We start from the raw sequence: 15,144 nt of genomic DNA, 5'->3' as shown, positions 1-15,144 counted from the left end.
CTGTCATAGTCCATATTTGGGATGGAAATCAATTGGAAATTGCTGGTCCAGACAGAGGCCTGGTATGCCCAAATTTCCTGAGTTTATGCTGCACCCTGGACAACGTACATCAGGAGTGCGCCTTTGGCCCTGAGGAAGTTCGGGGCCATTATGTCTCCATAGGCTATTTAATTGCACGTGGTATCACAGCTCAGCCTGATCCTGTTTTCAACTAACATCAACAACAACAACTTGCACTTATATAGCACTTTCAACGTAGTAAAACATCCCAACGAACTTTATAGGAGCGTTATCAAACAAAATTTGACACTGAGCCACATAAGGACAGGTGACCAAAAGCTTGGTCAAAGAGGGAAATTTTAAGGAGCATCTTAAAGGAGGAGAGAGCAGTAGAGAAGCGGAGAGGTTTAGGGTGGGAATTACAAAGCTTAGGGCCTAGGCAGCTGAAGGCACGACCGCCAATGGTGGAGCGATTAAAATCGGGGATGCACAAGGTACAAGAATTGGAGGAGCGCAGAGATCTCGGAGGGTTATAGGACTGGAGGAGGTTACAGAGATAGAGAGGGGCGAGGCCATGGAGGGATTTGAAAACAAGGATGAGACTTTTAAAATCAAGGTGTTCTCGGACCGGGAGCCAATGTAGGTCAGTGAACACAGGGCTGATGGGTGAACGAGACTTGGTGCGAGTTAGAATACAAGTAGCAGAGTTTTGGATGAGCTCAAGTTTATGGAGGGTGGAAGATGGGAGGTAGGCCAGGAGAGCATTGGAATAGTCAAGTCTAGAGGTAAAAAAGGCATGGATGAGGGTTTCAGCAGTAGACGAGCTGAGGCAGGAAAGGAGATGGGCAATGTTACAGAGGGGAAGCTTGTCTCACGGTCAAATAGGATGCCAATGTTGCAAACGGTCTGGTTCAACCTCAGACAGTGGTCAGGGGGAGGGATGTAATTGGTGGTTAGGGAACAGAGTTTGTTGCGAGGACCGAAGACAATGGCTTCGGTCTTCCCAATATTTAGTTGGAGGAAATTTCTGCTTATCCAATGCTGAATGTCGGACAAGCAGTGTGACAAATTAGAGACAGTGGAAGAGTCAAGTGAGGCAGTGGTGAGGTAAAAATGGGTGTCATCAGCGTACACGTGGAATCTGACGTGTTTTTGGATGATGACAGCAAGGGGCAGCATGTAGATGAGAAATAGAAGGGGGACCAAGGATGGATCCTTGGGGGACTCCAGAGGAAGAGAAGCCAGTGCAGGTGATTCTCTGGCTATGACTGGATAGATAAGAATGGAATCAGGCGAGAGCAGTCCCACCCAGCTGTATGATGGACACGAGGCTTTGGAGGAGGATGGTGTGGTCAACCATATCAAAGGCTGCAGACAGGTCGGGAAGGATGAGGTGGGATAGTTTACCATGGTCACAGTCACATAGGATATCATTTGTGGCTTTGAAAAGAGCGTTTTCAGTGCTGTGGCAGGGGCAGAAAACTTATTGGAGGGATTCAAACATGGAGTTGCGGGAAAGCTGAGCACAGATTTGGGAGGTGACAACATATTCAAGGACTGGAGAAGAAAGGGAGGTTGGAGATGGGGTGGTAGTTTACAAAGACAGAGGGGTCAAAGGTGAGTTTTTTTGAGGAGGTGAGTGATGATGGCAGATTTGATGGGGAGGGGGACAGTACCTGAGGAGAGGGAACCATTAATGTCAGCTAACATGGGGGCCAGGAAGGGAAGTTGGGTGCTCTGCACTTCAGTAGGAATAGAATCGAGGGAGCAGGAGGTGAGTCTCATGGTCAAGATAAGCTTGGAGAGGGCATGAGGGGCGATAGGAGAGAAACTAGAGAAAGATCCGAGCTCAGGGCTAAGGCAGGGGGGAATCTTAGGGGAAGTTTAGCTTGGTGAGCTAGGGGAAGGGAGGGAAGCAGTAGAGGCAGGCTGAACGGATGGTCTCAATCTTAGTGACAAAGAAGTCCATGAGCTCCTCACACCTGTTGTTGGAGGTGAGGGTGGAGGGGGCAGGGGAGAGGGGTTTAAGAAAACGGTTTGTAGTGGAGGAGAAGCCCAGGGTTATCTTCGCATTCCAGAATGATCCTGTAATAATGAGCCATTTTGGCAGAGGAGAGCAAGATCCGATAGTGCTTTATGTGGTCCAACCAGATCTGGCGAGGAATGGCTAAACCAGTTGTCCACCATAAACTTTCAAGCCTGCGTACCTTGGACTTAAGGGAGCAGAGATGAGGCCGTAACAGGGGGGATGACCAGGGTGAGAGAGCGGAATGGTTTTAATGGGGACAAGGGCATCAAAGGTGGAGGTGAGGGTGTGATTGAGCAGATTGGTAGCTCCAGGAATGTCATGGTGAATGGAGGGCCAAAGGCTAGACAGTTGGGAATTTGCAAGTCCCGTTGTAAGTGACTTGGGAGAGTTTTTTCCAGGGGCGAACACAGAGGAAGTGAGGTTGGGAGGGGAAAGGGGGATGTGAGTGGAGAGGGATACAAGGAAGTGATCAGAGATGGCCTTATCCACAATTGACACGATGAGAGTAGAGAGGCCACGTAAGATGGCAAGGTCGATGGGGTAACTGTGAATATGGATAGGGGAGTTTATATGGAAGGAGAGATTAAGAGAGGATAGGAGGGCAGTGAACTCAGGAGAGAGGCCATGATGAGTTGAGATGGAGGTTGAAATCCTGAGGATGAGAAGTCGCTCGGTGCAGAGGCTGAGGGAGGAAAACAGTGAAGATATCTTGATGAGAAACTTGGTGTTGTACTTGGGTGGGTGGTAGTGAACAAGGATTTTAAAGGAGAGGTGAGAGGGGTGGAACAAGGTGAGATGCTCAAAGGAGGAGAAGGTGCCAGAGGAGTGGGGGACAGGCAAAGATGTGATTTGATGATAAGGGTCCCGCCGCCACCGCGGCGGTCTGGGTGGGGCAAGTGGTGAAAGATATACCAGGCAGGGAGGCTTCATTAAAGGGGAAGGTGTCATCACCCATCAGCCAAGTTTCTGTCAAGGCCATGATGTCGATGCAGTCATTTACAATAAACTCATGGATTGAAAGGGCCTTGTTCACAAGGACATTCTGCAGGGAGATGCGGAGAGGGGCGGTGATAGCTGATCTACTGGCAGAGTCTACAAGGTCAGCGCTGAAGGGATGAGTGGGACGGGAAGGAGATTGGCAAGATTAGCCCCTAGCGGCACGCTGGGCGGGAAAGTCGGTAAGAGATTAGGATAGGGCAGTTGGGTTTGCTGCTTGTAAGAAGGCAGCAATGAGTGCCTTGATGGGCCCTTCGGAGGATGCCAAGAGAGGCACCAAGGGAAGCTGTAGGCTTACCTAAGAGGGATTCAAGCTTGAGACAGCAGCAAGAGAGTAAGAAGTTCAAGGACTGCTCAAAGGTTGGGGTAGAGATTTGGTGGGAGGGGTGCAGAGTACCCAAGAGGGGAGGATTGAAAGGAGACATGACGACAGGAGAGAGGGGAAAAGAGAAAAGAAGAAAAAAGGGGAAAGGGGAAATAGAAGCGATGGGCTCGGGTCAATAGTGGCAGCCAAAAAACGCACGCAAATGGACACGGGGAAACTCAAGTTTCTTGTGCTAACCCTCCCGAGTTCAGACAACACACAATGCTAACACTCCCAACAGATCAAACAATACACAGTGCCAACATTCCCTGCAGTTCAAATATCCACACACTCACTTTCTAACACAGATAACTAAATAACAATCTGCATCAAGAACTCCAACCGATTGTTACTCTCCCAAGTTAGCTCCGGAACATCGAAGGTAATTGGAGCAACTGCACTGTGTCCTCTTCCTCCTTAGCATTTGAGATTAGCACAGAAAAGAGAATGAACCTGGGGCCTCTGGGTCTGTAAGACTCAGTACCGAGCTAGAAGCATTTTGGTGGTAGTGATCATAATTCAGTTAGATTTAGTATAGTTATGGAAAAGGACAAAGATAGAACAGGAGTAATAGTTCTAAATTGGGGAAAGGCCAATTTTACTAATCGAAGTGATTTAGCAAAAGTAGACTGGAAACAGCTACTTGAAGGTAAATCAGTGTCAGAGCAGTGGGAGGCATTCAAGGGGGAGATTCAAGGGGTTCAGAATAAACATGTTCCCACAAAAGAAAAGGTTGGGACTGCCAAATCTAAAGCTCCCTGGATGACAAGGAGGCAAAAAGGGGAAGCTTATGTCAGACACCAGGAGCTCAATACTGCAAAAAGCCTAGAGGAGGAAAGTGCAGGGATGAAATTAAAAAGGAAATTAGGAAAGCAAAGAGAGGGCATGAAAAAATACTGGCAAGTAAAATTAAGGAAAACCCAAAAATGTTTTATAAATACATAAAGAGCAAGAGGATAACTAAGGAAAGAGTAGGACCAAAAAGGTAACATATGTGTGGAGGCAGAAGATGTGGGTATGGTTCTTGATGAATACTTTGCATCTGTTTTCACAAAAGAGGGAGACGATGCAGAGATTGTAGTTAAGGCGGAGGAGTGTGAAATATTGGATGGGATAAACATAGTGCGGGAGGAAGTATTAAGGGGATTTGAAAGTAGATAAATTGCCAGGCGCGAATGAAATGTATCCCAGGCTGTTAAGAGAAGCAAGGGAGGAAATAGCGGAGGCTCTGACCATCATTTTCCAATCCTCCCTGGCTACAGGTGTGGTGCCGGAGGATTGGAGGACTGCTAACGTTGTACCATTATTTAAAAAGGAGGAAACAGATAGATCGAGTAATTATAGGCCAGTCAGTCTAACCTCGGTGGTGGGGAAATTATTGGAAACAATTCTGAGGGACAGCATAAATCATCATTTAGAAAGGCATGGGTTAATCAAGGACAGTCAGCATGGATTTGTTAAAGGAAAGGTCGCATCTGACTAACTTGATTGGACTTTTTGAGCAGATAACATGGAGGGTCGATGAGGGTAACACATTTGATGTAATATACATAGATTTTAGCAAGGCTTTTGACAAGGTCCCACATAGCAGGACGTCAAGGGTTAAGCTACGAGGAGATTACACAAATTGGGGTTGTATTCTTTGGAGTTTTGAAGTTAAGGGGTGATCTGATCGAAGTTTATAAGATATTAAATGGAACAGATAGGGTGGATAGAGAGAAACTATTTCCGCTGGTTGGGGATTTTAGGAGTGGGGGCACAGTTTAAAAATTAGAGCCAGACCTTTCAGGAGTGAGATTAGAAAACATTTCTACACACAAAGGGTTGTAGAAGTTTGGAATTCTCTTCCACAAACGGCAATTGATACTAGCTCAATTGCTAAATTTAAATCTGAGATAGATACCTTTTTGGCAACCAAAGGTATTAAGGGATATGGGACAAAGGCAGGTATATGGAGCTAGATCACAGGTCAGCCATGATCTTATCAAATGGCGGAGCAGGCACGAGGGGCTGAATGGCCTACTCCTGTTCCTATGTTCCTAGCAGACTGGTCAAAAAAGTAAAAGCCCATGGGATCCATGGGCTCCAAGGGAAAGTAGCTAGTTGGATCCAGACTTGATTCAGTGGCAGGAAGCAAAGGGTAATAGTTGACGGGTGTTTTTGCGACTGGAAGGCTGTTTCCAGTGGGGTCCCGCAAGGCTCAGTAGTCCCTTGTTTTTTGTGGTATATATTAATGATTTGGACTTGAATGTGAGCGGCTTGATCAAGAAGTTTGTAGATGATACAAAAATTGGCTGTGTGGTTGATAGTGAGGAGGAAAGCTGTAGACTGCAGGAAGATAACAATGGACTGGTCAGGTGGGCAGAAAGTGGCAAATGGAATTCAATCCAGCAAAGTGTGAGGTAATGCATTTGGGGAGGGCAAACAAGGCAAGGGAGTACACAATAAATGGGAGGATACTGAGAGGTGTAGAGTAACAAAGGGACCTTGGAGTGCACGTCAACAGATCCCTGAAGGTAGCAGGACAGGTAGAGAAGGTGGTTAAAAAGGCATACGGGATACTTTCCTTTATTGGCCAAGGCATAAAATATAAGAGCAGGGAGTTTATGCTAGAACTGTATAGAACATTGGTTAGGCCACGGCTTGAGTACTGCATACGGTTCTGGTCACCACATTACAGGAAAGATGTGACTGCACGAGAGAGGGTTCAGAGGGGATTTACGAGGATGTTGCCAGGGCTGGAGAATTTTAGCTATGAGAAAAGATTGAATAGGCTCGGGTTGTTTTCTTTGGAACAAAGGAGGCTGAGGGGAGATTTAATTGAGGTGTATAAAATTATAACGGGACTAGATAGAGTGGATAGGGAGGATCTGTTTCCCTTAGCAGAGGGGTCAGTGACCAGGGGGCATAGATTTAAAGTAATTGATAGGATTAGAGGGGAGCTGAGGAGAAATTTTTTCACCCAGAGGGTGGTGGGGGTCTGGAACTCACTGCCTGATAGGGTGGTAGAGGCAGAAACCCTCAACTCATTTAAAAAGTACTTGGATGTGCACTTGAAGTGCTGTAACCTACAGGGTAACGGACCAAGTGCTGGAAAGTGGGATTAAGCTGGTTAGTTCTTCTTCAGCCGGCACGGACACAATGGGCCGAATGGCCTCCTTCTGTGCCGTAACTTGCTATGATTCTATGATACCCATGGACCTTATTGGGTGGTGGGAGCTCAAGTCCCACTCCAGATACTTGAGCACAAAAGCTAGGCTGACACTGCAGAGCAGTACTCAGGGAGTGCTACACTGTCGAAGGTGCCGTCTTTCAGATGAGACTTTAAACTGAGGTGAACGTCAAAGATCCCATGATACATTCGAAGGAGAGCAGGAGAGTTCTCTCAGTGTCCTGGCCAACATTTAGCCCTCAATCAGCACATAAAACAGATCATCTGGTTATTTAGTTCATTGCTGTTTGTGGGACCTTGCTGTGTGAAAATTGACTGCCGCGTTTCCTACATTACAATAGTTATTATGCTTCAAAAAGTACTTCATTGGCCATAAAGTGCTTTGGGACGTCCTGAGGTTATGAAAGGCGCTATATAAACGTAAGTTCTTTCTTTCTTTATAATGTGCTCCACAAATCAGTAGCAAAATTGCACCACAGTACTAGTTCTTAACAAACTTAGTAAATGGTTTGCAATATAACAAAACATGCTAAGAAGTGATTCAAGGTTTTTTAATTTCCAGTACTGTTTCTTCAAGAGTTTACTGACCTTGCTGAGAAATGCAAACCCCAGCAAACAAACTCCAAAGATAAAGCAGATTATATACTGCAAGAACAGCACAAATTTCCTGGTGACTTCTTCTTCGTCATTTATTGTTTTTAACATAAAGGGATCCCATGTTTTCCTGAAACTAAATTAGATATATATATACATAAATAATATATATAAAAATATTGCAACTGCTATGCATTGGATTTTGAAGATTAATCACTGTGAATTTAAGATTTAACATTTACTGTTTTAAGTAGAATTGGCCAAGTTTTCACATAACATTTAAAATATTGCACAATTATGACAATTATTAATACATGAAGCACAGAAGATATTAAGTCAGACAGTGAAAATCAGAATTTCTTTACAGTACAGCATCCATTATACATCCTTCAAAGCTACAGGATTCAACTTGACAGCACTCATTGTAATTAATTTGATTTTAAAAGAAAACCAACAATCACATGACTAAATGTCAGGGTTTTTAGTTACTTCGATGTTTTAAACAGGTTTTATTTCATATTGTTCTGTAGTTTTTCTATTCCTTAGTTCTTTTTATTCACGGACGTTGCCCCTCCTAGCAATGCATCCAAACCTTTCAACTTTCATGTTAGCAAATAAGCATGGTGCTCTAAGATTTACAATTACGCTTTTAATTTACCAAACCAGCTAGTAGTTATGTGGTCCAATATCAAGTATTTACTTTTCAAATATTTAATGGAATTATTTATATGTCTTTGTGTATTAGTTTTGAAAATGATAAATTAATACAAACAATCCCACTTGTGAAATTTTAAAACGTTTACCTGCTTCTGTGCAGTCTTTTCGCCTCATTGATATCTTGATCCTTATTCTCCATTTCTTTTTCAATAGTTAGTAGAGAAATATCTTATTTACAAGTGTATTCAGCTAGATTCTGAAGCCAAGTACACTGAATGCTATCTGTATTTATGCCTTCAGTTTGTCCATATAGGTGTCGTGTTCAATTTACATAACCAGCCACACCCATGATCATTTTTTGAAGTGAACAATTTTAATGCAGCCACAGTTACGTGGAATTGATTTCTTGCCATTCCCTTAAATAATGGCAAATCATTTTACTACTTAAAATATTTAAGGGGTGTGTTCAATAACTATTACTAAGCACTCAAAGACAGTGGGATAAGAATAAAAATTTCAATCAGCATTTTTACTGGCCACTAAACAACCTGACTGAAGCAAGAAGTATATATTTACTGGGGCTGCACAGATCTTTTTGTTAACAGTTTCATTGAGTAGTCACCCAGTTCAATCCTTTTCATGTCTATTGCTAATCTGAAATCCAGAATTTGAGTCTTAGGAATGTCTATCAAATTCACCTGCCATGGCTCAGTGAGTTTCGTGAAGCTTTAGCCAGGTTGCTACACAATGGCTTTTTACCAGTTTCTTTGTATAAACTGGATAGCTGATGTGTGACACCATTTTTCACATCTGTTGGGCCAGTGCTATGAATGTGTTATTGTGGCTGGGCCATCTGTTAACCTCCAGATCCAAACTGTGGTCATAAATAAAGGGCAATCGCAGAAGTGATTCTACGAGTGAGGAAAATTGGATGTCTCACTCATAACATTGTTATCCAAAGTCTCTCTCATGACTGAAATAAATTCTATATTTCACAGAAATGTGAACTATATTGTGTACTATATTGAGACCACAAGTTAAAGTTACAATGAAAATTTATGATTTTATTTTGTTTTAATCCCTCCAGTTAAGTTCAGGAGAAATGATAAGAACACGCAGAGGGCTTTCAAGCAGTTCACACTCGTGAAATGCCTTTCGTCTGTCTTTACCTTGAGCACCTTGCAAAAATCCTGAAGCATGGGTGTAGTTTAAGCAACATGAGCTGTTACACCCAACCAGCAAGAGGAAACATTTCATTCTGCAATTAAATGATGCTTTTACAATCCAAATGTTTATTCTAAATTTTGTTCATTTATTCTGTCCCTGATTTTAGAGCAAAATACATACGATTGGTATAAAAGCAGGTGTCTGTCTTCTTCCAACTGTTTTTTTTTTAAGAAGTTTTTATTTGTTTCATAAATTTTTTAACTCATGTGCTGCTCCTTCTGTAACACATTCAGGAAGGGAGCAAGCAAGAGACCTCCTCCAAAGCCTGTGCCAAGGTCACTGTGACTAGAAAGTGCAGAGGAGTGGCCTGAAACATAGGAACAGGAGTAGGCCATTCAGCCCCTCGAGCCTCTTCTGCCATTCATTGAGATCATGGCTGATCTGTACCTTTACTCCATTAACTGGCCTTTGATCCATATCCTTGATGGCCTTATCTAACAAAAATCTAACAATCTCAGTCTTGAAAATTTCATTTGACCCAGAATCCACAGCCTTTTGGGGGAGTGAGTTCCAGATTTCCTACCTTTGTGTGAAAAAAAAGACAAAATGAGCGAGAGAGAGATAAACAACAGATAGAGGGAAAGAGAGAGAGACACGAGAGAAGCAGCAGATAGAAAAAGAAACAGAGAGCAAACCAACAGATAGAGAAACAGGCGAGCGATAAACAACAAAGAGAAACGACAGAAATAAAGAGAAACATCAGATAAAGTTATTAGTAGCACTGTGTGGATACAAGAACGTTTGACTCCAGTGGGTTGCTACATCACAACTTGGGCGGCTCACCAGATGGGCATTAGATTTCCCTTTTCCCTTTATAGGCACAAGGAGAAAAATTGTTTCGCTAAATTCAAATAGTCATACCAGGAACCTTCTGGATTTAAACAGTCAGTACAACACCACCGATTTGTGAAAGTTTTCCCTTTTCACACACAAGTTATTCTACGACTCGTCTGAGACAGATTTCCAATTTACTACAGGCAAGTCATGATGCAAACCACTGTGCAACATTGATTTGAATCACTGCTGACCTTTTGGAACTGCACACTCCATCCAACACCCTGTCTTCACCTCGCACTGTTCAACAGGACGTTAAACGGCATGAAGGACCCCCACCAGCTCTATTTAAAGGGATCATGAAGGACCCCCACCAGCTCTATTTAAAGGGATTATGAAGGATTTACAGCATTTCTTCTGGTTGCTGGTGCAATTGTACACATTTTTGGAGGTGTCCTATACTTGGCTAAATTTTCAGTACTCTACAGGGAGTGTCTGGCTGGTCTTGCAGTCCTTTTTGTATCATTTAAAATATTGTGCGGAACGAAGTTGTTCCCAGACATAGGTGGCATGATAAGGCTTCCTCTGGGAATTGAACATGACTGGGAGAATGAAGAGAGGCCACGCAGAGTAGGACAAGCTGCTAGAAGAGAGGGGTGGAGGAGCGGAGCAGGGCTCTCAGCAGGAGGCCATATCTGTGAAGGATCTGTGGGGAGCAATTCTCTTACCTCAACTTCGGTGAGGAGCAGTGCATTGAACGTCTTCAGTTCACAAAAGAAGTTGTGACTGAAATCTGTCAACTGCTGCAGCTTCAATGCAGGGCACGGACAGCATTGCCTGTGGCTGTCAAGGTAACCATGGCTCTTAATTTTTATGCCTCTGGCACTTTTCAGGCTGCGACTGGAAATATAAGCAACATCTCGCAGTTTGCAGTGCACTGAAATATAAGGGCGGTCACTGAGATTCTCTATACAATGAGAAATACATTCATCTCATTGCCTCTTGCCAGAGACAAGCAGGAGGAGCGAGCATGAGGTTTTGCTCGGATTGCAGGCTTCCCCGTGGTGCAGGATGCCATTGACTGCACGCACATTGTCTTGCATGCTCCTCATCTGAACTCGGTCATATTCATCAGCAGAAAGCACCCTCTCGATGTGCAGCTGGTGTGTGACTACAGATAGTGCATCATGCAGATGAATGCCTGCTACCCTGGCAGCAATCATGACTCTTCCATTCTACGGCAGTCCTCTGTTCTACCTGTATTTGAACCAGAACAGCAAGACAAAGGACGGCTACAAGGGTCATCCCCTCACAACATGACTCATGACTCGGGTCAGGACCTGCACACATGTGCACAGCAGGCCTACAATGAAAGTCATGCTGCAACAAGGAACATTATAGAGCACACCATCAGCATCCTCAAGCAACGCTTCCACTGACTGGACCACTCTGGAGGAGCCCTGCAGTATTGGGCTGAGTGGGTATCGAGATTTGTGGTAGTATGCTGCAAGCTGCACAACCTGGCTATTGTGAGGGAACATCTCTTGCCACCACCTATCAGGCGAGAAGCGGAGAAGCAGGAGGAGGAGGAAGTGCAGGAGCAGCAGGAAGTGGAAGGGAGGCCATAATGTAGACAGGCCCATTCTGCCAGGGACCTCAACTACACCTCCCCAATCACCAATAGTCCCACATTCTTTACCTTTCCTCTCTCACTGACCATCACATCATCCTCTTTCTGATAAGACTTATTGGTCCCTCCCACAGTTCACCACAGAAATAAAAACCACCACCAAATGCAAATTCAAATTCCAAATTTATCAATTCACTCATAGCATATAAAATGAAACTAGTCACCCTTGGGCAGTCCCTTAGTGCCTGTCTTTCGTGTGCCTTTATCTTTCCTAGTGCACCTATGAAGTGCTTCCTTAGTGGCTGCAGCATGGGTGGTGGAAGGCTGCAGACCTTCAATTGAGGAGAGTCCAGATGGCCTTGGAGAACAACCTCGAGCAGTTCTGGGCCTAGAAGGTCCGGCTTCAGACTGTACCATTTCTGCCTGGCCTGGTCTGTGGCAGTCTGGGCTGGCTTGCTGGCACGGGCACTGGCAGAGTGGCAGGGGTGGGAGCAGGAATGCTGTCATCCCGAGAGAGAACAGCAAGTTCTTGTTCCATGGGGTCGTTGCTACTCTCTCGTGGCGGTGCCTCAGCAATCCTGGTGATCAGTTGGAGAACAGATTGCTGGAGTGCTGGAAGTCCCTTTCAACAGTGGTATCCAGAACCAAGATGGCAGCAGTCTGAGCTTGCAAGGCAGAAGCCTGAGATTCCAATGCAGCAGTCAGAGATTTGATGGAAGCAATTTGTGCTGCAATGGAAGCTGTGACATCGGTCATCAGATGCTGCATCATGGTGGGTTCCACAGATGTGCTGATCGAAGTGGCCACCCGTTCCATGTTAGAAAGAATGGGCTCCAAGCTCTGCACAAAGTCCTGTGCCAAGTTGGATGTGATATTCTCCATACTCCTTGACATTGTGTGCAGGCTTTCGGGCAGGTTTCCCAGTACACCAAATATTTGGGAATCGGGGCAGGTCTCCCAGTCGCCAGGATCTGCGCTATTTTTTGCATTTTTGTGTGCTTTTTCTCTTAGTTTTATGTTTACCTTACCTCTTATCATCCATGGCTTTTTTTTTGGCAAGTGGAGATCTTACCCCTTAGTAGAATAAACTGATTCTGTATCACGTTAAATTCTTTTTTGAACACCTCACACTGATCGTCTGTCGTTTTACCCATTAACAGATTTGTCCAGTTTACTGTGGACAGTCTCTGTCTCATCCCGTTGAAGTCGGTCTTACCTAAATTTAGAATCTTAGGAGCTGATACAGGTTTCTCTCTTTCCAGCACAACACTGAACTCGGTCATATTATGATCGTTATTAGATAAACATTTAGTCCCCGTTAGGCTGTCAACTAAATTTGTCTCATTACTCTTTATTAAATTCCTGCTAATTCCCCATTTTACTGCTGGTTTTGGTGAGGGATGAGGCTCCAACTCCGGACTCTCGCAAGAGCCTCATTAATAAATGCAAATCGAGGTCCCATCACATACAAATAGCATTTTGACCTGCTCCTGATCAGGGCACCTGCTGGGGCTGCCCCACCAGGTAAAGCTGACAAGAATCCAGCAAGGCCACTAAAGGTGTGTCAAAAAACATTCCTTAGTGAGGCCACGAGGAGTCGGAGTGCTCTTCTGGGCCACACAAAGAAAGTCTGGGCCTCTGATACTCTGGGCTTCTCCCCTTCCCATTTAAAGTGTACCGGACCACTGATTCAAACTCACACGCAGGAATGCCGCCCACTCCCACCGGGCTTAGAATCATAGAATCAGAAGTTTACAACATGGAAACAGGCCCTTCGGCCCAACATGTCCATGTCGCCCAGTTTATACCACTAAGCTAGTCCCAATTGCCTGCACTTGGCCCATATCCCTCTATACCCATCTTACCCATGTAACTGTCCAAATGCTTTTTAAAAAGACAAAATTGTACCCGCCTCTACTACTGCCTCTGGCAGCTCCCGCCATGAGTTAAAATCAGGCCTTCCTTTTCTGAAGCAATAGGAACCCTGGAAATTGCATTCCGTGCATTTTAAAATTCCTTTAAAGTCATGTTGTAGAAATTGTAAAAATGCAGTCTGATATGTACTATCCAAAATGGGCTTACAGGGTACAGGTAGGGAATTATACAAATTCTGTTCTTGCTATAGGAGAAAACATTCAAAAACCACCTTACAGGCTGGTAACATTCCTGATGAGTATAACGAGCAGGAAACGCCTATACCTACTGTACCCCACCCCACACTGATCGGCCCAGCCTTCCCCTATAAGTCAGAACTCCCAGTTCAGCTCAACGGATGATCTAAGGTTGCCAACCCTCCCGCTTTCGGTGGTAGTTTCCCGAAATCGGCAATTCCTCTCTCAAGCGCTGCCTCTAACAACCCGAGAGATCGGCGCTTTAAATTTCCCGCCGTAGTGCGACCCCCTGACCCCCTACCCTCTGCTCTGTGACATCACCGGCATCATGGGGCTCAGGAATCAGGGTGGTGCCGGCAATTGGAGGGGTGTCTGAGAGGCGGTGGGGCTCAGGAAGGGAATAGGGCATGGGGCTTCTAGGAGAGAGATGGAGAATGGGGAATGGGGGTTTGGGGAGAGAGATGGAGAATAGGGACTTTGGTAGAAAAGGTGACTGGGAAATGGGGGCTCAAGGAGAGAGATGGAATCTGGGAAATGGGGGCTCGATTGAGGAAGAGTGGGAAATGGGGGATCAGTGGATGTGAGGTCAGGGGAGAAAAGGGGACTGGAGAATGGAGGAATGAAGGGGACTGGGGGTCGGTGGATTGGGGCTCAAGCAGAGAGGGGGGAGAATGGCTTTTTACCAGTTTCTTTGTATAAACTAGATAGCTAATGTGTGACACCATTTTTCACATCTATTGGCCCAGCCACTTTAACACATTCATAGCACTGGCCCAGCTGTTAACCTCCAGATCCAAACTGTGGTCATAAATAAAGGACAATTGCAGAATTGATTCCACGAGTGAGAAAGATTGGATGTCTCACTCATAACATTATTACCCAAAGTTTCTCTCGTGACTGAAATAAATTCTATATTTCACTGTTCTCCATTGTGTACTGTATTTAGACCACAAGTTTAAAGTTACAATGAAAATAATGTTTTTATTTTGTTTTAATCCCTCTAAGTTTGGGAGAAATAATAAGAACACGCAGAGGACTTTAAAGCAGGTCACACTCATGAAATGCCTTTCATCTGTCTTTACCTTGATTATCTTTCTAAAATCCTGAAGCATAGAATCATTGAAAGGGTACAGCACAGAAGGAGGCCTTTCGGCCCATCGAGTCTGCGCCGGCTCTATGCAAGAGCAATCCAGCTAGTCCCACTCCTCACCACCACCCCCCACCGCCCCCCGCCCTTTCTGCGTAGTCTTGCAAATTGTTTCCTTTCAAGTACTTATCCAGTTCCCTTTTGAAGGTTATGATTGAATCTACCTCCACCACTCCCTCGGGCAGTGCATTCCAGATCCTAACCACTCGCTGTGTAAAAAAGTTTTTCCTAATGTCACCTCTGGTTCTTTTGCCTATCACCTTAAATCTATGGCCTCTGGTTCTTGACTCTTCCGCCAATGGGAAGAGTTTTTCCCTATCTACTCTGTCTAGACCCTTCATGATTTTGAATACCTCTATCAAATCTCCTCACATGGGTGTAGTTTAAGCAACATGAGCTGTTACACCCAACCAGCAAGAGGAAACATTTCATTCTGCAATTAA

The 15,144-nt window shown here is 44.7% G+C and overlaps 1 protein-coding gene across 1 annotated transcript in view; it reads right to left on the bottom strand.

The window, feature by feature from the left end:
* Positions 1 to 8,047, bottom strand: part of LOC137324825 (chitin synthase chs-2-like) — a 44,230-nt gene extending 36,183 nt beyond the window's left edge. The window contains exons 1-2 of the mRNA XM_067989551.1: positions 7,959 to 8,047; positions 7,150 to 7,291 (exon numbers count right to left, since the gene is read on the bottom strand). Coding sequence (XP_067845652.1) covers positions 7,150 to 7,291; positions 7,959 to 8,011 — 195 coding nt within the window. The 5' untranslated portion in view covers positions 8,012 to 8,047. The remainder of the gene's footprint in view (positions 1 to 7,149; positions 7,292 to 7,958) is intronic.
* Positions 8,048 to 15,144: the final 7,097 nt, after the last annotated feature.

Source organism: Heptranchias perlo, chromosome 8 (genome assembly GCF_035084215.1).
Source record: "Heptranchias perlo isolate sHepPer1 chromosome 8, sHepPer1.hap1, whole genome shotgun sequence".
In the NCBI taxonomy this organism is placed as follows: Eukaryota; Metazoa; Chordata; class Chondrichthyes; order Hexanchiformes; family Hexanchidae; genus Heptranchias; species Heptranchias perlo.
The sequence above is the reverse complement of the archived record's forward strand: the minus strand, read 5'-3'. Positions and strand labels throughout refer to the sequence as shown.